Source organism: Pezoporus occidentalis, unplaced genomic scaffold, assembly GCF_034315485.1.
Source record: "Pezoporus occidentalis ecotype Australia unplaced genomic scaffold, CSIRO_AGI_Poc_V1 ctg365, whole genome shotgun sequence".
In the NCBI taxonomy this organism is placed as follows: domain Eukaryota; kingdom Metazoa; phylum Chordata; class Aves; order Psittaciformes; family Psittacidae; genus Pezoporus; species Pezoporus occidentalis.
The window spans coordinates 121,685-145,912 of NW_026915647.1; the positions used below are offsets into that span (position 1 = coordinate 121,685).

The window sequence follows — 24,228 nt, forward strand, 5'->3', positions numbered from 1 at the left end:
CCAGCTGGGAAGGAATAGCCCTGCTCAGGGGCTGGAGCACATTGCTGCACCCCAAGGTAGACCAGGAAACCACCTTGGGTCCCTACGAGCATCGAGATAATCCCCAGGCCACCACATGCGTTCTTCCTTTCGCCATTGGGGGCAGATGGGGAGCCTGAAGAAAAGCACCTAGATTTCCTCCAGGCCATTCCAGGTCCCATGGGATATGGTTGGTTTGCATCTAGGACACATCCAGCAGGTTCAAAGGGGTGATCCTCCAAATGCCCTTTCCTGGCAGTGAAGGAGCCATGGCAGGAGGTGAAGCGCAACCAAAGCAGCCACACGCCCTCACCCATCCCATCCCATCCCATCCCAAGTCACCCAACACGGACTCACACTCACTCAGCTCCCTCTTTTTCAACACCCTGAAGGTGGCTCCTGGAGCTCTCCTCTTGCTCTGACCTCCAAAACACTGGTGGAGAAAGATCTCACCTCTTCAGAGCCAAGCTTCTCCACCTTCTGCTGCTGCTGGAGCCCAGAGCCGATCACCATGTGTCCACGTCTCCTGTGGGTAAGGCTGAGGAGCATCAGGAGCTCGGAGAAGCTTGCCTATGGATGGATCCAGAGGAGGGAAAGGGCTGGGGAAGTTGCGTTCAAGCCAGCAATGCTTGCTCAACCGCTGGTTAGTGGTTCCACAGGAAACACCTTCCCATGCTCACCTGGAATGACATGTTCCGAGTGTAGTAAGGGAGCAGGGAGTGGACAGGGTGCTTTAGGAGGTACACCCCTTGGCAGATGCAACTTCCTCTTCACCACAGCTGGCAAAGAAGAGGCTTCAGCACTCAGGGTGCTTTTGCTCCCTGCTTTGCAGCACTGGGGTCTGATATGGCTGTTTCTAGAGGTAAAAGAGGTTTCTTATCCAGGCCTAATCCAACCTGGGCTTGCTCCTTGGTAGCTCCGGTATGGCACATAGCTCTGGTATGTGCCATTATAACATTGCAAAGAACAACCCGAACCTGCCTGTTGCAGTCATGGCAGAGCTGATGGTGACAAGGAATAGGTCTGTCCCACCATGGAGCAGCTCCATGGCCACCCTCCCACTGTGAGCTCTTATGGATGGGTACCAGACGTGACTGGGTACACCCCCCATAGCCCCATTGACTTCCCTGGGAGCACAGGATGCAGCAGAAGGCTCCGTTCTCTGTCTGGAGAAGGTTACTCAGGTTAAAAGCATGTGCTCGTGTGTCATGAAACCAAACAGTGCTTCCTCCTCCCATCGCCCTCATCGCGGAGCTGGGCGGTATCTCCAGTGCTCACCGCAGCGCTCCAGCCTCCTCACCTTTCCTGTCACACCCCTCCGAGGTGTGACACCACCCCATCCACTCACAGCACGGGCACGGGCTGGAGGAGACCTGCACGGACATGACAGCAGCAACCACATCCCAAGGGGTCACTGAGCTGGTACCCAGCCTTACCTTGTGACGTGGCACATGTCGTCCTTTCCACTCCTATGCCATGATGGTGCCAGATGCTCACGGCAAAGCAGCATTGCTCCACAACTCACAGCCATCTCCCAAAGGCTGCTCTCACTCCTCCTAGGTATCAGGTACTTGTTGTGCTCAGACCCTTCTTCAGATGCTGCTTCAAACAGCTTCTGGAGGGCTGAATAAGGCCCATATCAGCTGATAAAGAGGCCACACGCCTGTTCTAGTGCAGAGCTGCTCCAGGCTCAGGAAGGCTGGGACATTAAGTGGGAAAACACTGATTTTACAAGGGGTTCTATCAGCACAGGGGAAGCAAAGCCCTACTTGGGATTGCTGCACATCAAACCAAGCCAGGAAGCATTTCTTGCCAGTCACGAGCAAAGGAGCGAGAGGAGGAGAACCAGGTGAAGCTAGGGACAAAACACCATCTGCCATATGTCTTTGCAGGATGCCAGCCAGGTTTTACAGTCCTGGAATGGAGATCTCTTGTTCACAAATACACAATGGTGTCTGGTGCAATCACAGGGCTTGAGGGGTCAGGAAGAAACCCTCCTCCATAGTCATGAGTCAGCCTGTAGCGCTGCTGTAGACAGGAAGCCATGCGAGTCATGGGCTGTAGCTGGGATGGAGATGACCACTAAGAGCATCGCTGTTGTTCATGGCCAAGATCCTGATATGGGCAAAAAGACCCCGAGAGCTGCTCCGTTATCAGCACATCATGTCCTGGAGACCTGCTGCTCCCATCTCCGAGTCTCCATCCTGGGTTCCCAACCTGGAATTGGGTTCCTGCTATGCTGGATGTGCCCCCTTCACCCTCCATCCAACAGCCAGTCTCTATGCTAAAACCAATGTCACTGGTTGTTAAACAGCATTTCCCAAGGCTTTTCCCACATGGATACCACTGTCGGAAAGAAACATGAAAGAACAAACACAGATTTTGCAGAGGGATTTCATACATTATTAATCTCTATTTCATACATTACAATAATCTATTTCATACATTATTAATCTATAACTCAAAAGGTGCCAAGGAGATACAGGAACTCTTCCATGAAGCCTTTCTTCCACCTCAAAGGTTTTACTTCTCCATCTTTGCCGATCTCAGGTGGCTCAGGACTTTCCTCCTCATCTCCCACTCATCCTCAGCCCTCTCTGTACCCTCATTTCGAGGCATTTGGGTTGTTCCTCACCCATGGTGAAGGAGCAGCTGTGAGCACAGCATGCGGAGCAGCGAGGCCAGGATAAATGCTTGCCAAGAGACTTGAAGAAGGGCTGGTTATGAGAAGCTGCCCTTTGCTAGCTGGTTTGCTTCATGCCTCCCTTCAGACTGCGTGCTGCACTCAGCCAAATATCATTAAAGGTTTCTCCACACGCTCATCACCTTATTTGCCTTCAAAACTGGAGCGAGATCTCGCTCTTCAGGGAGAGGTGGTAGCGATTGCACCACGGTCATAGCCAACAAAGGCTGTGCAGACCGGCTCCGAGCTCGCCCGGCTGCGGGAATTGGTCGGGATGCTTCCCAGGGAAGTGGTTAACGCCTTCAAAGTGAATATGGGTTGGTAAGTGGGGAGTGGAAAGAGACATTTAGCCCCTAATGGGTAATTATCACCTGTGAGGAGCTTGCTGACGGGAGGGGAATTATAACCTAGCATAAAACCAATCTCTCCCCAAAATCCAGTCTCTTCAGCGCTCAGGAGTGTTTGGTGTCGTTCCAAGGCTCAGTTTGTGGAGTTTGGAAAGGTCCCTCAACAGACCTCCAGCATCACTGCAAAGCAGAGGCTGCATCCCTCTTGTTCAGAGGTGCCTAGGAGCGGGGTGATGCCTCGGGGCAAGAGGCTGAGGGAGAACAAAGAACCCGTTGTGGTGAGATGAGAAGTGACTTAATTGCAGTAAGTCCCTTTACGGCACATCTGCCAGGTGCTAGAAGACTGTTTAATTTAGCAGGGAAAGGCAGATCAACGCCAAGCATCTGGAAGCTGAACCCAGAGGAAATCCAATTAGAAATCAGGCAATGCTGCGAGTGGAGCAAGCGATGAAGTGATGGATTATTCATCCCGGCATGCCTTGAATGCAAGGGAGGGGGAATCTAATGGATCCTTCTAGCACTGTGTCTGTGGATGACGAGCACTCCTACCCGACTTCTATGAGCATGCTCGCTCCACTGCAAAAGCAAGGCTGGGAGTTAGGCTAAATGCAAAGTTCCCATGCACGTGACGGAGGACGACCCACAAGTCCTACTAGATAAGTTGCTCTGTTTCATGCTTGGAGGCATTAATAACCCAGAACTAGCAGCCAACTCCATGGAAACCAACTGGTAGTCAGTGACAAGTTCTCCTGTTGCTATAGGAACAGGGCCCAAACAAATAAAAATTACCTATAATTTTTCCTCCCCAAAGTTCCCCCACATCACATTTCCATAGCAACCAATTAGCCCATTAGTGATCTGAACCAAACCAGGGGACGGGTGCAAGTGCCCGGCTGCCTTGTCCTGCTCTGTCCTCTCTTGCAGTTAGTTAAGAAGAGCCATGGCGACAGTTTATGCCAGGTTAAGTGCAAAGGCTTGAGCACGAGGAGTTGGGTATCTCAGGGCTGAATTCCTTCGTGCCTTCCTCATGATAGCTCTGCTACAAATATCACTTGGTCCCTTCTATTTCTAGCTGTCACCTTACGCTTCAGTTCCTTGACCTTGATGTTTTCTTTCCAGACTTCTCATGTCTCCTCCAGGATCAGCATAGGTCTGGTTGACAGCTTCATGGCTTGGCAATGTTTTCTCATCCTTCTGGCCATGATATTCAGGTCTCTTGGCTTGTTGCTGCCTTCTGCACCAAGCTAACACACTTCATCTGCAAGGTCCTTTGCAGGAGTCTCTTCTCATTTACACTCCACAAATACATCCCTCCATCCTCCTATGGCAATTTACTATCATGGGTCTCTTCCATCTCTAAGCCATGCTGGAGCATTGTTCAGCCTTTTCCACCTATGTCCCAACAGTCTGAAGCCACTGCTCAACTCTACTGGTCCGAAGAGACCCATCACTGCCTTGTTTAGCAATGGATGCCATTGTCACCTTCATGGCCAAGGGAAGACATAGCTCTGCAGATGTAGAGCTAAAAGGGTGCATTGGATCGTCTTCTCTTGATTTCAAGACATCCTGGATACATCACAATCCTTCCCTGAGGCTGATGGACACATTTGCACCCCATGTGCTGCCTGTTGGGCTGAGTTCTGGCTGAGCAGCCAGGCTGCCTGGCATCAGTGTAGGGTCCTGTGCATCCCACCCGAGCTCAGCAGTCACATTCCAGGAGGTGAGTGGCCACAGAGCAATTGGGTGTAAAAACTCAACTGAGAAACAAGAAAAGATGCTAAAACCCAAGAAGGAATTGCTGTTGACAAGTGGTGGTGTAATTAACACCAACAAGTGCCTCCAAGATTAGATGCATTAAACCACAGTTGCATGCCCACGGAGAGGAGATGCTACCTTCAATTAGAGCCAGAAAACAGGGTTTGGAAAACAGAGCTCAGGTCTGATTTCCTTCGCTGTAGGAGAAATCCACTGAAAATCCCTGGAAATCCCCTGCCTCGCAGCCGCAGGGAAACAGAGCCCAGGTTGTCCTGGGTTTCTTCCCTAGGATTTGATTATTTTGGCACTTCTCCAGGGTTATGTTATGAAAACAAGGTAGAAAGGTGGGGAAAACCAATCAGCAATGTCAAGACAAACAGCTGTGAGTCTTTGAAACCTGCAATCTTGAGTCTCTGGTTCAGGGCCTTAAATACAAAGTGAGAACAAAGACCCCCACAGAAAGCAGCTGAACTCAAGGGACAACAGCTTTTCCTGCCTGGATTTGCCCAGCTTCCCTTTTTTTACCCAGCCTTTTGGATGGACAGACCTAATCCTGACCACCACAGGTCTGTGGTGAGATAGAGGAAGGGAGGAAGTGCCTCAGGGACTCAACTGCAGAAATGCAGTTTCCTTCTCCCATTCCCTTTGGTTTCACCGTTCCGGCGTTCCTGGGATGCTGGAACAGAAGAGCATTCCTGGCTCCTGAGAGCCGTGTCTCCAGCCTTCCCTGGGAATCATGCAACGCTGCTGTGCCTTCACCTTTCCTTCCAGCACGATGATTAGCAAGCTGCTCCCAAGAATAACCTACGTAGGTGTCCTCTGGGACAACCTGAATGCTCAGAACCTGGGGGCTTCAGTTAAGATCCTTTACTGGGACTTGTGCACTGAGTGTTTCTCCTGAGCCCCTCATAGGAATTGTTGATAAGGATGAGTCAGAGTTCTCATTGTTGGTTTCATCAAAGGCAAGAAAGATCACCCTGATTCCTGTGGATTGGATATCACCAGATGGGAGAGAATCTGCTGCAGAGACCACTGATACTCCCTGGAATCCTGCCCACCCTCTGCATCTTCAGCTTTCAACACTTGCTGCTACCACTTCTGCTCCACAGGCTCCTAAATACAGGAAACCCTTTTCCAGAGCATCCTCATTACCAGGCTGCAGGAGGGCATCTCCCATCACAGCACTGGGATGAGCAGCCCTTCCCTCCCACCTCCAACCACTGGCCAGGGCAGGGGTTGCAGCAGGAGCCTGGAGGGGTCATATCCCTATCTCCCAGCACTTACATCCCCTGTTACATGTGTGGTCAGCACCTGGAGCCCTCAGTGGGAGGATATAGGATGCTCATCTTGATGGTTTCTTCTTCCTCACTTTAGGATCCGCTTGGGGTCATTTTTAGGTACTCATTTTTACACCTTGTGTTTTGTGCACTGCTCTGCAGCTCCACATCAAAGCTGAATTTACCATATGCTGTGCCACTTTTGTATGTTAGGTATTATGTCTTTATTCTCCTTATTACCCCTAAAATCAGTTCTGCATGTCCTTCACCGAGTACTGCTAAGTTGTTTATAGCCATGGGGTCTCCATCCCTAGGTCTCATCATCCCATGTCTGTGCTCCTCTACACCACATCCCACATCTCCACTTCTCACATCTCTGCTTTCACACCAGGCCTGTATTTCTCTATCATCTCACATCATGATATTAGAGTGAAAAAAACCCTCATTCCACAAAGAGTAACCGCTTGCTGGTGTCACCCATAGACAGCTAAGGCTGCAGCATACAAACAGAAGTAACATAAATTAATCATAGCTCCTTGCTCAACTAGAAAGTCAGCTGTTACATCTAAACCAAGTAAAACAAAGCTGTGGAAGGGCAAGGAGAGTTCAGACAGAGCAAGTCCACCAAGCTCAGTCCTGAGGCCTTGCACACTCAGCACAAGGCTTGTGGGAATGGCAGCATCACATCAGGGGCTGCATTGTGCAGCCCCATCTTCTCACCTCCATATGCCCTAGGGTAAGCAGCACTGGCACCCTGGGCTGGGGACTGATGTATCCCTCCCATGGCTCATTGAAGATGCTGAGGGCAGGGTGGAGGATTCTTGTTCCAAGCCGAACCCCGGGGGCAAAATGCTCCATGTCTCAGGCAAGGGATGCAGCCCCACTCAGGATCTCCGATGCCTTCACTGCTGTGGCCAAGCCAGTGCTGAGGACCAGGGATGGAGGCCAGGCTGCCGACCCGCTCCTCCCCGCCTGCTTCATTACCTCCACAATTACACACATCATAAATGCCCAATTAAACACTTGCTGACAAAAAGGCATCTGAAGCAGAGGGCAGCGCGGCTCCAGGAGGAATATTCCCCCAATCCCAGGGGCTGTGCTTCCAGTTGAGTTCATGTAAGTCACACATGAATTCCCATCATTAATCACTGCCATCTCTGGCTGCACAAGTGCGAGCAATAGCAGATGGGGGATGGAGAGCTGAGCCCACATCCATGCAGAGATGCAAGACAGGTCAGGGTGAGGCCAGGTTGGGTACCACGTCTGCTGGAGCAGCAGCACTGGGGATGCTGTATGTGCTGCAGTGAGATGGAGCCACCTGAGGGCTTTGCCAAGCAAATTGGCTTTATATTTAACCAGAAACACCACAACCTGTCTGGTCAAGTCCCCACTAGGACATAGAGTAAGTTCACCTCGCCCCAAAACGTGATCTGACCCCAGGGTGGATGAAGCCTGGCTGCCATGTAGCTTCTCGGTGGTCTCATAAGGACCAAGTGGCATCAGCACGAGCACAAAAGCCCCACTCTCACCTCCCTCCTCCTCCACCAGCCCCATCTCCATGTCACCCATGGGAATCTCATTATCATCAAGATCTCTGCCACTGTCAGATGTGATCAAAACCACACTTCAATTAAATCTGATTGGATTAAAAGATGAGGGTTTCGAGGATACAGGCACATACATCCAGGGCAGGATGCCATTCCCGAAGGAATCGGGCTGAGATCCGCAGGACAGTCACCTCTAGGTGAAGGAAAACCCAGGGCACGGCTCTGGCCCCGGGATGAACTCCATCCCTTGAGACCAGTTCACACATCACCCTTCTGGAGCATCCCAGATAGAGTAAGGTGAGCCGAGCCTCCCGAAGATGCTTTTAATTCTTCCTCCTCTTTTGAAACCAAATAACATTCCAAAGGAGAAACTTTGTCATCTGCGGGAATGGGGAGGAGGGAAGGGGGAAAACATGCTTGGAGATGAAAGGGAATTGGAGATGGGTATTTCATCTCTCGCTCTTGGAACGAACGTGAAAGCAACCAAAAGACAGAAACAAACAAAGAATCCCAGACGTGGCTAATGAGCTTTGCATTTAAATGTGGCACCAATGTCACCGCATAGGCTGCTCCTTCAAGGTCCCTCCAACCGCGATGGGTGCGGGATGGCCCCCATAGAGCAAACGTCGCCGGGGATGAGATTCCCCTCGTGTTTACTCCATAAAAGATGCATTTCCAGGGAGCAAGGAAAAGTTTGTTAAATATTTAAGTACATCTGGTCCCCACCCCTCTACAGACTTACAAAATGCTTTGCATATTTATTTTAGCATGCACTAGATTGATGCAAAAATAGCATCACCAGCACTGGAAACAGCCCACTTGCTTTTCATCTCGATCTTTGCATTGAATCAATGAATCCAAAATTAAACAAGGTTGGCTGAACTAAATCTATACAAGGGCCTCTTTGCTGATCGATACAGAATGTGGATGGCTGGGATCTCTGTCCTGGGTGAAATACGAGAGAGAAATTGCTTTTGTTATTGTATTAAAAGAAATCAGATTTAATCTCCCCACATTAAAGATTATTTATCGGAGAGATGCTTTGCCCTAAATAATTCATGCCGGTTGTATAGTACCCAGAAGAGAGAAGACTCCCGACTTCCATTCCTAATGAGAAGGAAAAGGACCTCAAATATATTGGATTCAGCTTCATCGGCACAAGGAGATGGAACTGTTTGGCTTCTAGAGCGTGTCCTCCTCCACCACCATGGGAGAGCAGACACCCCCAAGGCACAGACAGAACCACAACACGCTGCATATGGAGGGAGAGGATCTTCAGACACCTCCAGAGGCCAATCTCAGATCACCATCGGAGGCACATGGCTTTGGCATTGAGGTTCAAGGGGTGATGGTGGTGACCAAGCAGCCAGACCCCATCTGACAAAGGGAAGAAGCCACCTCAATATGGCCTTAATATGAAGCCAGCCTCCGCTGTCTGTGGCTGGAGGTGCTGCTCCAAGACAGGGTGATGGTGAAGCCATCCCAAACTGCACCGAGCATTGCCTAACCCAGCAAAGCAGGGCTGGAAGACCACCGAAAGTCAACCCAGGCCACCCCATATGAAGTACATTGGAGACGTGAGCCACAAAGGTCAGTGGAAACCTCTCCTGGCCCAAACCTGGAACAGGATCAGGGCTGAAGAGCATGGATACAAGGGAACAAAAGAGATGATGGGCCTTTCAGCCCATTGTGGGCACAAATCTGGGGCTGGATCCATGTGCTACCAATGCTCAGCCAGGTCCCTTTCTCCTAAGCGTTCAGCAGGGATTGATCCATTGAGGACTGTACTTGCTCCGCTCCAAATAAATCTGCCGATGGGCTGCTTCCATGAATGAAGAATGCATGTGCCAGTAAAACTGGAGGTGAAAGAATCCATCTGGTGTCAGCACTCCTTTTTCTTCCCCTCTTCTATGAGTTTCATTAACAGCCATATCACTTCTGATAAAGTTAACACCACCAGTTCTCTAATTGCTCCTGACACTTCCCTGTTGCTTTGATGATGGATAGCTGCAGAAACATCAGCCCCAGGCGGGCAGGGAGGGATAAAGTCACCTCTTCAGGCTATTTCTGGAATAAGACATAACAAAGCTACAAAGCCCATGCCCGGGAATGGCCCCAAGCTATGGGGAAGCTGGGGACAGGGGTGTCCCATGAGCCCTGTGAGGTATCAGAGCTGGATGCAGATGCTGCAGTGCTGCAGCCAGCTCCCAGTGTGCTTCCTCTGAACGAGCCAGCGCAGGGATGAAAGGAGGGATGAGGAATAGGTGACCCTGGTCAGACAATCCCAGTCCCAGCTTTCCCCATCATCCAACTGCATCTTTCAGCCCTTCTCCAGACCAGGAGCTGGGGAAACCCGTAATGACAGGGTTTGGGGTCCAGAGCCCTCTCCCTGGCGTGCTGGTACTCAGCCCATTTGCATCCCCACAGGAAGGGACTCCATGGTCCAAAGGATGCAGAGGGACCTGATGCTCAATTCCCACTCACACCTCAGATGATTTCAGCCCCCCCATGGGCAAGGCAAGGGTGGTTCCAGCAGCCAGATCTACTCAGCATCACCTTGGCATGCCTAGAGGAAGCCAGGTGGGGTAGTGACAATGCCAGTGCCCTCCACCTCTGCATGAGCCCCATCCATCCCCATGCTGTCCCCAATGTCCCTTCATGGCCAGCAGTCAGATGCACGGCTTGCAACACACCCAAGCACGCAGCAAAGAGGCAACAGCTGCTTCCCACTGGCTCAGATCAAGGATTTTAATTAAGGAGAAGATTTAGGAGAATAAAGGGCAAGCTCCTTCCAAAAGCTGTAATTAAGGAAAAGAAGGGTGAGGCGGGATGACGAGGAAGGACACATCCTTGCAACCAATGGGGCTCAGCTCAGGAAGGCAGTGCAAGGGGAACAGAGAGCATCACCGTGTCCCCATGGCGGTGGCAGAGCCCTGGGAGCCACCAGCACCTCCTGGCTTATCCCTGGCTCCCTGTATTGCATCCAACAACGCTGCCCGTCGCTCCAGCTGAGTCCATGTCCCTGTGCAGCACCAGCCAGTATCGATCCAGGTGAGGCAGCGCTGGGTTCGCATGGCAGCTGCTGTGTATTTACACAGCAATTATGAGCCCTGCAAGGGGGAGGAGGCAAAAAGCATCCCTGCGGATCCCATTCCTAGGGCTGGGAGCAGCTACACATGAGCTAAACCCCTGCTGCCACCAGTATGGGCTCACCAGGCCTGGTTTCCATTGCACAGTCGGATGATGGGGAACCCTCAAGCTCATTCAACAGCTCCTTCATTGCCAACACTGAGCAGGACCTGTTGCAGGCAGTGATATTCTGCAGGGCCCCTGCAGCGGGTCGAGATGACCTGGGAAGTAATGGATTGCCTTGCTAAGCGGGAGCAGGGATGTCTGGAGGAGCCACGCGCACAACGCACACTCCACGCTTCAGACCCAAACCGGAGGTTTTTGTCTGGAACCTTGGGGTTTGTTCATCAGATTTCAGCTTCCATAAGAAGCAAAGGAGCCTATGGCTCCAGAGCAGACATCAGCAGCCCTAAGCGGGGAATGACGCCAAGGAAAACACAACTGATATCAAGGTAACTGCTTAGGCTCATCAAGGTTCCCTTCTCCTCCACTCCAAGCTGCTCCGAGATGTAAATCGAGTGCAAAAGCCACCGTGGCTCACCAGGCTGCTCCGCATCCCTGTGCCCACGTGCCTGCAGCTCTCTCCGGAGCTGGGAAATAAACAGCTTGTTCCAGCACCACTTGGTATTTCAGGAAAGGTTAACGCAGCGTGTGAGGGGCCGAAGCACCGCTCATGCGGATGGGGAGCCTCCGGGACCAGGGCTCTCTCTATAAGAGGTGACCTCCTCAGCCCCAACCAACCCCCCCCCCAAAAAAGAACCTTTGCTTCAAGCTTTGGTATTTTCAGGCTTTGCATTGCTAAAGCTTCCTTCTGCCACCCCCAGGGTTCCCCAGCAGCATTCCCACCAACAGGAATGTCAAGCTGAGAGGGAAGCCAGGAGGGCTGTGTGCACTGGGTAAAGCCAGGAGGTTCCTCCCTGCTTTGGGGCTCCTGTTGAAGGCAGCAGGAAATCACCCCAGTTTGCCAGCACCCCATCCGTGGGGAGTTGTGGGTGCAAATCCTAAGGGAATGCAGCAGCAAAGCAGCTGCACGTGGACCGGTCCCATCCTTGCTCCATAAATACGCACACACTGGGGATGGCTTCGCAAACCAGGCTGCTGGGAGAGACAGGAAAGATGCTTTATCCATGTCAGTGGTGAAAACTCACATCCAGGGATGAGCAATGAAAAGGGGAGGGCACCAAAGCACCTGGATACCCATGGATAAACCAGAGCTTGAGCTCTCCTCACCCCAGACCAAGCTACTTACCTTTCTGTGTGAAGACATCCCACCTGTGGAGATGCAGCTCACCATAGGCAGCACTCCTCCACCCAAGCGCATCTCACTTAACCCCATCCCCTTCGGATGGGGCTGCCCTAGGTACCATCTGAAATGATTTGTAACGCCTCTGCCTGGGTCTGGAGAGGCTGACTCCGTGTTCCTGAGGTCTCATTGGTATTCTGCAGCTTCAGCTCGTTAGCACTTAGGCGCTACAAGAGCGAGCCCGGTGGAAGTTTCTGGTCCAGACAGCTATTAGGGGAAGGATTGAGCACATCACATCTCCTACGAGCCAATGCCCTGCCTGAACTCGCTGATTTACGCTATCGATCTCACAAGTGCCCTGAACCAGACAAACCAACCCCAAACCCGCCCCAGAGGCGGCCCCCTTCGGAGGAAGGAGAGAAATGAAAGAGGAACCAAACAACCCGCAGCCCCAGAAAGCCGCTTGCATCATCACACCCCCTGCTAACGCTATTAACCAGCCCTCCTCCACAAAGAGCTCTTCAGGAACGGCGGGAGCTCCGGCTCGGCAGCTCCCGCAGAGACACAGCAAAGGGCAGGTAGGACCAGGACGTGCACCCACAGTGTACTGGGGGAGTGCATGGGGCTGGTCCCATTGCGTAGGGAAAGGGGTTTTACATGCAGCCCCGCTGTCCTTTCACACACACTGGATGCTCCGAGTTTCCCCTTCTCTGCAGCGAGAGCCGCGTCCTCTTCATCCAAACCTATGGACACCTCGAGATGGGAAGTAACTGGGAGCAAACCCCCTCTTTTTGCCCGTTTTTGAGACAAATGGAAAGAAAAAAAAACCCCACCGTTTCTCCTAATACGGGAGCTCAAAGTGATGGATTTTGTGCTTCTTCCCCCGGGGGCACTGATGCATCTTTAATGGGGCTCCATGGAGCTGTTAAGCCGCTAATTGAAACACAGACCAACCCCGGCCCGCTCCCAGCGCATCCCCGCACCACACACGGGGAGGGGGGCACGGGAGGTGAGGGGGGGGTCTCCTCGGCACAAACACCGAGCCCCGCTGCTTTGGGGGACCGCTATCCCCGGCGGATGGGGAGCGCTTGGGGCGCTGCTTCCCCCTCGCGGCCGCGCACGGCCCCTGCGGCCCCCGAAGGTGGGGGGGTCCCGCTACCACCGGCCCCGGCAGCGCTGCTCTGGGTTCCCCCAGTTGAGGACCAGTGTTAACCCATGGTACAAGGAGCAAGCAGGGCATCCCCCCAAAGTGGGGTGCTCAAAGCAGCCCCCTGATGCTCAAACAGCAACAAGAGGAGCCAAGAAGTGGGTTTGAGGGTGAATTTTATTGGAAACAGTGTGTGGGGGGGGTGGTTCCAGGGGTACAGATTGCTCTTAGAAATACAAGGGTAGAGGGGCTGCTGAGGGGAGCTGAAATCATTGTCCACCTTAAAGATAAGCTGGGGGCGACCAGGGCTGTTGAGCCTGGGACATGAAAATAGAGACAGAAAAGCCCCATGTAGAGTGAAGCAACACAGGGATTGCCTCTTCAGCAAAGCCTTGCTTCAGCCACAGGGGCCCAAAGCCCACCCCAGAGGCATGGAAAGGGCAGATGCTCCCTTTTCCCATAATACAGGAATGGGGATTTTTCTCCAGCGGGAAAAACACCATGCAAAACCAAATCACCCTTCCCCACAGCACCAAAAAGAGGCAGATAAAGGAAAGGGGATGAAACAAGGAGAGAAAGAAGGGGGAATGCTAAACATCAAAACAAGAAACAATCCGAAGTAACCAACTATGGAATAAAAATACAATTGTCCATCAAAGCTGTCAAACCGAGCGGGTAAGGGTGGTCGCAGAGAGCAAGGGGTGGTTTGCAGAGCAAGACTGAGGAGGGGGACACAGAGAACATCAATCACCTTATTTTACATAGACTGGTGGTGCTGGAGGTCAGGGTCGCACCAAAGCTGAACTGGGTTTGTCCCCCTGAGCCCAGGCTGGGTCTCTCAGGGTTTATATTGACACAGGAAAGGGGATCATACTGATGGAGAGGACAAGCACAAGCACTGGGACATGAAGATCTGAAAACCATGGGTCCTGAAGCATCATCCCCAGGATGAGATGGTTCCAAGCAGCCCCGATCCCAGGCAGAGCATCCCCAGTGCTGCTTCAAGCCCTGTTTGGAGTGGGGAGCAATGAAGCTAACGGGATATCATTCATCCCTTGGCAGGGGGGGACCCTGAATGCTGGAAATGCACCCTGAAATCCACACCTCCAGGGTAGGAATTTCAGGACAAAAGAAGTTAGATTCAGTTAAAAAATAAATGCATTTCTTTGCTATAAAAAGGAGAGAAAAAAAGAAATCTTAGGCCAGGGTGTTCTTTAATGCCCCCTTCCCCACCACCCCAAACGTAGGCAGAAAAACGCTAGCCCTTTCACCAAATCTGCTGGCCACAGAGACAGTCACACATTCATCATCGATTTAAAAATATATAATATTATATATATTGCACACACACAAATATATATTAGAAAAGAGGAGAAAAATCCCTCTGAAAACTCAAATCGCTTAAAAAAAAAAAAGAAGACCCCAACAAACTCCACAGCCGGTGCGTTTGTCCCATGATCCGTGTACAGTAGAAGCCAGACATCCCTTTGGCTCCCGTAGCTCCTCGCAGAGCGTGCTCAGGCTGGGAACGTGGGGAAACACATCAGGTTTTCACAGTGGATTTGTTAGCGGAGAAGGAACTGCTCCTCCCTTCTCCCACGCAGAAGGGCTTTAATTTATAGCAAGTTAGATTAAAACTAGGAAGCACGTTACAAAGTCCATTATATATAGACATCAAATGTACAACCGGCGGCAGCCCCCATGTGAGTCACTGGGCTTTCAGGCTTGGCTGACACCTTGGCGGGCAGCTGGAGGGTTCAAAGGCAGTTTGGGACATGAGGGGTGGAAGGAGAGCCTCCAAACCAAGCTGGTGTCACAGTGCGAGGTCTTACGTGAGCTCCAGGTTGGACAGGAGATGGAGCGAGGTCTTCTCCAGGAGCCAGGGAGGGCAGAAGGTGTTGGATGCCCGCAGTGGGGATGCATCCTCTCAGCCCAGGGCTGGAGGGGAGAGAGGCAGCACCCAGGGACCTGCTTGTCTCCATCTCCTCGTGCCTGTGCAGGGAAGGGAGCGCTGGGTGAAGTCCTGTGGGGAGAGCTTGCAGCGAGGCGGGCTCAAGGAAGGATGCATTATGGTTTTGTCACCCCAAGGGAGCAGGGTATTGATTGATGGAGGGGGATGCCCAGTCTGGTGCTACCTTGAAGGGTTGTGAGGGCGTCAAGCCAGGCATTACAACAGCCTCTGGTGTGAAAGGCATGGCCGAGGAGCCCCCTTTGAGCTGTGTAGGCTCCTGGGGGCAGAGAGCCGGGCATAAAGGGAAGGCGAGCAAGACCAGACTGCAGGGAAGGGGCTCTGGGGAGAAGAGTGGGGCAAGCACAGCAGTGTTTTCTCTCTCTGCCTTCCCCAGGCAGAGAAACATAAAGAAACATAAACCCCCTGTGCTGGGAGGGGAGATGCCCAGGAGGGATACGCTGGTGTCAGCAGGGAACTCCCGAGCCTTCGGTCTCCGTGGCTTAGCTGGCTTCAAAAGGCTCATCCCAGGGGATTTCGTTTACAGGGCAAAGAGAAAAGAGACTGCAAGGCCAGATGGGGCCAGAGATGCCCACGGGCTGGGGAAGTGCGATGTGTGCAAACCACCATTAACTGGAGTCCTCATTTGCTCTTCTACAGGGAAGCCAGGATGGAGGGGACTGCACGAAGCCGTGAGGTTGGAGTTAGGAGTCCTCCCCGAGAATCTCTGTCACGAAGGAGGCCATGTCAGTCTCTTTGGTGTCGTGCAAGGTAAAGAAAGGGTGCTCCTGCCAACGAGACCAAAGACAACATCAGCTGATGCCCAAGGAGAGTCCCTGGGGGATGTCACACAGACGGGAGGTGCTGGGAGAAGCAGGCACCAACTTCCTCCGCAAGCTCCCATAGACACCATCCTTTAGCTTAAAGATGAACTCAAGCATTTCTAGGTTCAACCCCAGCAGCATCCCCTCCACCTTTGCAGCTGTACAACCATCACCTGAGGTCTTAACTCACCAAGAGCAGACAGATCAGAGGAAGAAAACACCTAGAAACCCTAACCTTACCCATGCATTCAACACACCCATCCCGCTCCATGCCTGAAAAATGCCACACCTCCCATGGTCCCAATTCCCCAGGACCTGCTGGACCATTCATTTCATTTTGGAAATGTGTAGGGATAAAGACCAAGAGAAATGGCTCCGCACTTACCATGAGTTCTAAATAGTTCATTCGCTCAGCAGGGTTCTTCCTTAAGCTGAAAGGAAAAGAATGGGAGAGAAAGGCTGTAGGAGCTCTCTTTTGGCTGGATGTGCTCTGTCACAGGGCATCTCCCCTTCCCAACCAGCACGACATTCTTCTCACGGGCAGCACCCGTTCCTCTCCCTCCTTGGCCAACCAGGTTTGTAGCACCAGCAAAGCAGGCAAGCAGGTAATTGGGAAAGGACAACTCACAGTGCTCTGCCACAAATGGGGCGGAGAGGAGATGGGTTCTCACCACCCATAGGGTGAGCCTTGCCTTGGTGGGCTCGCCTCTGCCTGGCAGCAGCGGAACACCCCGAGGGGAGCAGCTACCCACAAAACCACAAATCAGCTTCCCCCAGAGGCACCCAGACCCTGCCAGGGCTTCGTTCTCATTTCATCGCTGCTTTGCCAGAAACCACCAATGCTTCAGCAGCAGCAAAAGGGGAAGAGAAACCTTTGCACCTTCCAACCAGCCCTGGTGAGTCAGGCGAGAGCAAAACCAGTTTGAGCAGCGCTTCCTGCCATGGCCAAAAGCACCAGCCCCAATAGGACAAGGTGATGCTCTGAAAGGACAAACCCAGCCCCAGCGCTTCCGTCCAACCCCTCACGGCTCAGGGCTCCTCTTCAGCCAGGCTGGGAGAAGCCACCAGTCCCTGCCAGAGACTCACCACTGCGCTGTGAAGTCCACAAACTCCTTGGAGAAGCGATCAGCAGGGAGCTGGGGCGAGGGCTCCTCCACCACTTGCTTGAGCTGTTGGAAGGGGGTCCCCCAGGACTCGTATGGGAAGCGAAGAATGGCCAGCTCGATCTGAGGGTGGAGACAGGCTCATGTGAGACACTGGGACCACCCTGCCAACACACACCCCTACCTCCGCCAGCTTAAGTCTGAAACGAAAACCTCCTTTCCTTACAAGCCCTTTTCAATGTGGGTCATGCCATTCTTGCCTTTATTTAAACAAAAAGACCTACAGGCCAAAAATACTTCCTTTTGGGGCCGGCTCAGAATATTGATGCATTTACAGGAAGCCACCAAAGAGATGTAAAATGGGATTATTTCAAAAGGTAACAGTTACAGCACACCATTTCTGCACCGGCTTCCAAAGGGCTTTTGCTCACCGTAAGGCAGCCTCTGGGCTTCAAGCTAGCATTGAATGAGCTAGACACAAAAAACCCCAAGAAAAACCAAGTGCTAGAATATCACTTATAAAGATCTTTGCCAAAATGACCTCCATTACTGGGTCCCTCCTACAAGTCACCTCTGCTCCATCACTCATTCAAGCAGGAAAAAGCCTGTCATGGCTCTTGGGCAGTGTCCTCATGGCAAAGGTCAGCTCCCATCTTGAAATGGGCAACAGAACCTCTAGCCCTGCCTGGCAGGGTGGGACAGGATGGGAGGAAGAAGGAACCTAAAAGGACATGGGGCAGAGCCAGATGTCCCCGCCTGACTCTGGCTTAGGTCAGGGGAGCTCAGCTCCTGCTGTTTGGAAAAGTGAATGAAGCCACCAGCCCAGAAGGGCCTGGATTAGCCCTGCAGCTCAATGGCCTTAAAACCAGCTGGGCTGAAATCAATCAAACCCCTTCAGAAACAAGAAGGAAACAGGAAGGCAGCCCAGGAGGAAAGCATTAGAGGGAGTCAGACAGGTTGGGGCTCCATTCAGCCGCAGGCTGGCTGCCTTTCAGCAAGGTCCCCTCTCCCATCCAGCTTTGGAAAGGTTCAGAGATTTCATCATCCATGCAGCGTCCCATCCCACAGCTTCCTGCATCTCAGGAGGAAAGCTGGAGCTGATGACATTTCCAGTCAGGCAGCCCAGCTCTGCTCTGGCACAGGGACACCAAGGAGAGGAGCCGGGGTTTGGCACCACGGACACGACTGGCTGGGGAGAAGGGAATTTAGCCCAGGCAAACACAGGGATGCAGCACCCAAAACAAAGGCTGCAGCAAACAGGGAGCAGGAAGAGAGGCAGTCTCCTGGAAAGAGAGGCGTGTTCCCGGCGGCATTCCCTCCAGCCAGCAGCTGGGATTTCCTTTGTCCTCTGGCGCCAGAGGATTTCAGCTGCTTTCTGTGAGATCCGTTTCTTGCAGGAGGTAGATAAAACCATCCCGAGCAGCTGCGATCTTGGAACCGAAAGCATTTCCCCTTCCTGTTGGCTGCTCTGAGCTACCCCTGCAGGCAGGACTGGCAGCGAACCATGCACAGCACCCCTCGCTGCAGCAGGACAGGCTACCTCGCCCCAAGGCTTTGCTAACTGAGGGGTATGCATGCAGGAAGGCTGTGACCCAGCTGCAGCAAACCCTGCTCCACTCAATACTCCCTCCAGCCAGCACATGGGGAAGTGCAGGGCAATTAAAAGCCACACTCTTGGATGGCCAAGCTAAGCCCGTTGTCATCCAGATATTGCTCCCTGGGAGTCTGCCATCCACAACATAGTTCAGAGCTAAATGGAGCTATCAGTAGAGCTCTGTGACACCGAGGGGTACAAAGGAACCACATGGGAATAACAGGCCTTTATATATCCCCCTGGATCCAGCAGGAACATACAAGAAGAGAGGAGGAAAGAGAAGGGGCAGAAGATGGATTATCTCCCTGCAAGCTTGCCAGCCACAGCAGTGGTGGCAACACTGGCTGCACACCCCAGCTCCCAGCTACCTGCCCTGTGTGCACAAGGCAGCACCTCCACCACGTACCCTGGGTAATGCATCTCATAACTGAGCAATTGCACTCAGGATTTGATGGGCATCCACCCAGCTGCCATTGCTCAGAGTACAGGCAGAGCCCAGCCAGCACAGACCCCAGCCCAAAACCATGCCTGCAGGGTGCTGGTCCCAGCATAGCCCAGTTACCATTGTGATGCCCAGACTCCAGACATCCGACTTCACGTTGTAGCCCTTCTGGTTCAGCTCAGGGTTTATTCTTTCTGGCTGTAACAGCAAAATGGAAGGTATTACAACTCTATCTCATTAAACCAGTGCAAACCCCACAGACCTGGCTCTAAAACCCAGGTTGGGTTGATGCCCGTGGCTCTTGTCCCCATGGAGGGCAGGGTCTGAGGTTCAATCTAGCACTGATGAAAGCCAAGTTTTCCTCCACAGAGCTCACAAACACTCCTGAGTGAGACTTGCACTATCCCTAGAGCCTGACCCCTGCCCCGGGAGCACAAGCTACCCACACAAATGGCAAAGGGAAATTCATAGACACTTGAGGATGAAATGATCCTGCCAAGAGAAGCCTCAGCATCTTCTAGCCAAGAGGGAGGAGCCCTTCCAGCCACCACAACCAGCACCAGCCACTCTTTCACCCTTCTGCAAATGGAAGGAGGCTGCTGTGGGATTAACACAAACAGCAGGGTTTACAAGGAGGGTAAATCTGTTCTTGGAGTACTTTGCTGAGTCAGGAAGCCCTGAGCCCCATCAAGTGGTTTCTTCAGAACAGAGGTGAACCAAGGCTATTTCTAAGCAGCAGCCTCTTTGAGTCAAGGCTGAAGGCAGCTGGAGGCTGCCAGCTCTGGTCCCACGTGAGCCCACTTACAGCCATGTAAGGTTTGCAGCCAGCATCCATGGTCTTCGCAACAGAGTCCACCAAGTAGCCGCTGATCCCAAAGTCACACATTTTCACGTGTCCTTCCTTGTTGATCAGCACGTTGGAAGGTTTCACGTCTAAGAGAGAACACAAGAGGGCAGATGGAGCCTTTGCAGAGCTATCACTGAGCCTGATACACCATAGACAATTCCCTCCCTACCTGGGAGGGGACAAGGCAGGCCCTGACACAAGGGAAGGGAAAGAAAACCCCACCAGTCTCCTATTTCAACAGAAGCTGTTCACAGCTAAAACCATACCCATGCTCCCCAGGCAGAACGGGCCTCCTCTCTAACCAGGCAAGTCGAAAGGTTGGAATAAAATGAGGAGTTAATGCCCAGCTCCTTAGGAGAGACTAATGTACTCAACACAGCCTTAAAAGCCCAACTCGGTTCTCAGGACAGCTTGTCTTGTGTCCCTTGTGATCTGTCCACAGCTGCACAAGGAACTCTATCAAGATGAAGAGCAGGACCTGGGTGTTACAACTCCCACCTGTGGTTTTATAAGGTCTCCTTCAGCCCTTGCTAGACCACCCAGCCAGGAAGGTGTGGGGATGTTGCCCCCAAGAGCTACCTTCGAGGCACCTCTGTACTCTAAGATACACAGAGATGCCCATAAAACACAGGTAGTAAGGAATTCTGTTATTGTAGTCAACACTTCATCTGGAAAGGAGGAAGAGAACTACATCATGCAAGCAGATGCATGGGGGACACACCTCAGGAACAAACCCTGGGCATCTCAATTAGTCCACCATCATCCTGAGTACCACTAGACCCCACTGTAAGCAACCCATAGGGACACACCACACATCTCCTGGAAAGGAGCCCTCAACATAGCTTATTTCAAGGCTGGATCTGCTGCAACATCATGTTCACCCCATCCAGCACCTACCTCTATGGATCACAGACAGTTTACTGTGCAGATGCTCCAGAGCTCGTACAATCTGGGGACAAACAGCAGCCATTAGTCACATACAGCACCAGCCCTCCACTGCATACAGCTACCCATTTCCACACGCCATGGGCCTCAACAGAGGCCTCAGACAGGCTCAAACCCAGGTAAGAACCCAAGAGGCACTCACAGACACAGCCATTTTCCCCAGAATGTCTTCAGGGATTGTTTTTTTCTTCTCCAAGACTTTCTTGTAGAACTTATCCAGGGAGGTGTCCATGAGCTCCATGCAGATCCACACATCACCCTAAGGAAGGGCAGAAAGCAGTTGAGAATTCCCCGGAAATCCCCAGGAGCTAAAGGGAGCAGTGGGGAAGGATGGGTAAATGGACACTGCCCCTTCCACACAGGGCAAGCCACGGTCGCTGCCGTGTAGCTGCTGTTGCCACTACCAGCACACAGGCTCTGTACTAGATAGCAATGGGCACAGATGCCCTGGTACCACCACAGCTACCTGTAATGGCCTCCCTTTGAGGGTCTACCCCATGGAGGACATTCTTGAGGCATCTCCCTCAAGGCCATGGGGCCATGGACAATATCCTCGAGCATCTGCCACAGAAGTGAGGAATGGGACGTGGTCAATGCTGCCTGAAGGAGGCAAGCCTTTGACCTTTAAGTCATGGCAGCATCTCAGACAGCCCAGCTGGGCTGAAAAGGGAAGGCTGAGGGTGGTTTGGGACAGTTTAGTGCCTTCAGCACAATCACACAGGCCCCGAGTGCTGCACAGCCCCATCAGCCATCCACCAGCTCGGTACCTCGCGGAAGAGGGCTCCATAGAAGGTGACGGTGTAGAAGCAGTCAACTGTCCTCATAGAGATGTCCAAGTCCATCAATAGCCTCTTCTGCTCCTGAGTGTTTACAGTTGCTCGGATCCTCTGAGACAAACAGGAAAGAAGAGGGGATTTATGTTATGGGATAACACCATTATCCCTCAGTCTGACCCAGAGGACCTGAGGTTTTGATGCCAAGGCAAGCATTCTTACGCTTATTTAGCAGCCAGCAGCACCCAGGAGATGCCCAGATTCTTCCAGACAGCACCTCAATGAATGGCAAATCCTTGGCAAGCTCTGCAGTGGATGCAGGACCCAGCAAGTGGCCTGGACAGGCACTCTGACATCCACACTTTGCACTACCTAACTGCAGGCACCAAGCCTGGATTTCAAAGCCCAGACCCTTCAACAGCCAAACCACACCAGGAACGCTGGAAGCTGACAAACAAGCCCATTCCCACTTTGTTGTGACCAATGGAGCTCAGCAGAGCCTCTCCACTCCCTTGGAGCCGCACATCCTGATCTCCAAGCTGCAATCCTCACCTTCACAGCCATGATGGTGCCGCTCTGCGTGTGCCGGACCTTCTCCACCACGCCATAGGCGCCGCGGCCCAGCTCGGAAATTGCCACCAGGTCATCGGCTTCCACCTCGAAGTTCTTTAGGGACAGAGAAAACAGAGTATCAGATAGGAGCACATTTATCAACAAGGGCATCAGCCAAGGTCCACCACTTGCAGAGCATTTCCAAGTGACAGGTCCTACAGGACTATACCACCAGCTCCTATATGCACCAGAGGCATCACACTTAGAGAAGATGGGTCCAAACCCTCCCATCTCATCCTCACTTAATCCGCCCTTTGTAGCTAGAGATCAGGACCTTCCATCCCTTAAGCCAGGGCACGCTGCCACTGGAAAGGGCACTAAAGGTTGGTGCCTCTCTGCCTGCTTGGGATTACCCACACAAGGGCATGTCTGTGGTTGCTGAACTACTTGCAGGGTTTTAACAGCTCCTGTATCAACCTGGGCAGCAGTCAGGATCCTCTGCCACAGCTCAGAATCCCTGTGTACAGACTAGGATCCCCCAGCTTCACCCCCCATCCCAAGAGATCACAGGTCACACACACACACCCGTGTATCTAATACCACTCAGAATGGTGTATGCAGCAACCCAGCGACTCAATTCCTAATCACTGGCGTGTCCAAATGGGTTTTACCACCATCAGGAAGGTAAACCATGAGTTAACACCCACAAAGGAGCTCAGGCAAGTTCAACCATCTTCCTTCCAGCTGGAAGGACCCCATTGCCAGCGCTGACACAAGCAAGTGCCCCCATGCAGCAGGGAGCCAGCGAGCTCCTGAACAAGCTTCCCTAAAGACGTGTGTTACCCTGCCATTGCCTGTCCTGCTGGGCAGGGCACAGGCTGTGTTAGTGAGACACGGGCTATTTTTGGGCGCTGTGTTCATCGCCTCCTAATAAGTCACAGAGCTCCTTTTAGGCTGGTTTTATCCAGCCTCCCGTTTTCCTCCGGTCTCAGGGAAACACAAATAATCCCAGGATGCCAAATTGCCCCAGTAGCCACAAAGGCAGCGAGGGTGGGAAACACACGCAGCACAGAGCCGGATACTGAGCCTGTGAACTACGCCCAGAGCACGGAGGAAACAGCCTTTGGTGTGAAGGAGCCAAGCTGGAGATGGGGCTGTTGGGCTCCTGGTCACCGAGTCCCCTCGGTGCTGGCCACAGTGACCAGCTCCACTGCACCTTCCTGCCGGTCCTGGCTCCAGTTATTCCAGCCAGATGTGGCTGGCAGGCAGCTGAGGCAGGGAGCAAGGGAGGGCTGGGCATGAGCTCAGCACTGAGCTATGTGCTGCCCAGCACAGGAAGGTGCCAGCCCTTTCCTGGGCAGGACAGTGGATCCTGAATTGAGGAGATTAGGGTAAGGGGAACACGTCTGACCCCGCAGGCAGCTGGCAGAGGAGCAGTGCCAGCTCCCAGCTCCTGCAGGGGCCTCCAGGAAGGATCTGGGGGTGCTTTTCAGGACACGTGCTCTGCAGTTGTTCCACGTTATTGTTTTGGGCTTTCTCTTTCCCTGGCATTTTCCCTACGGCTTCCCTAGAAGCTGGCAGTTCCCAGCACACTCCAAGAACTAGCACTGCCCTGCCCAGCAACAAGAGGTGATGCACAGCCAGAGCCAGCGCTCCCCTCCACTGGGAATGGATGCAGGGCATCACCTGCATGGATCTGATGAACCCATCCACCCCACAGCCTACAGCTGGCTTCTGCCCAAGCCCTCTTCCTCCATTATGCCCCTTCAAAACACCCATGCCAGAGCCCTGCACACACTGGAGCAGGGAAGAAAGCTCACCCCAAGCTACATTCCTCTCCCCTTGCACATGCCATGCCCAGCCTGCTACAGACAGCTTATCTCCCCGAGCTATTAATACACACAACACAATGGCAAGAAAATGGCACAGGCAGCAGGACTGCTCCCTGGACACAGCCATAGCTTCCTCTCCTCCCCCTTAACCCTAAAACCTTGCACTGAAGCCGAGGGGCCCAGATCCCATCAGCCTAGAAGCAGCTCGCTGGAGGGTTGATC

General features: G+C 52.7%; 1 protein-coding gene across 4 annotated transcripts in view; it reads right to left on the reverse strand.

Annotated features, from left to right (window-relative positions):
* Positions 1–14,455: 14,455 nt before the first annotated feature.
* The window catches only part of MAP2K3 (mitogen-activated protein kinase kinase 3), a 30,161-nt gene continuing 20,388 nt past the window's right edge, over positions 14,456–24,228 (reverse strand). For all 4 annotated transcript variants that reach the window (XM_062631049.1, XM_062631051.1, XM_062631050.1 and 1 more), the window contains 9 exons: positions 22,175–22,288; positions 21,617–21,736; positions 20,992–21,108; positions 20,802–20,853; positions 19,863–19,990; positions 19,178–19,255; positions 17,005–17,144; positions 16,304–16,349; positions 14,456–15,882 (listed from right to left, as the gene is read on the reverse strand). In XM_062631049.1, the coding sequence (XP_062487033.1) occupies positions 15,799–15,882; positions 16,304–16,349; positions 17,005–17,144; positions 19,178–19,255; positions 19,863–19,990; positions 20,802–20,853; positions 20,992–21,108; positions 21,617–21,736; positions 22,175–22,288 (879 nt within the window). In that variant the 3' untranslated portion in view covers positions 14,456–15,798. The remainder of the gene's footprint in view (positions 15,883–16,303; positions 16,350–17,004; positions 17,145–19,177; positions 19,256–19,862; positions 19,991–20,801; positions 20,854–20,991; positions 21,109–21,616; positions 21,737–22,174; positions 22,289–24,228) is intronic.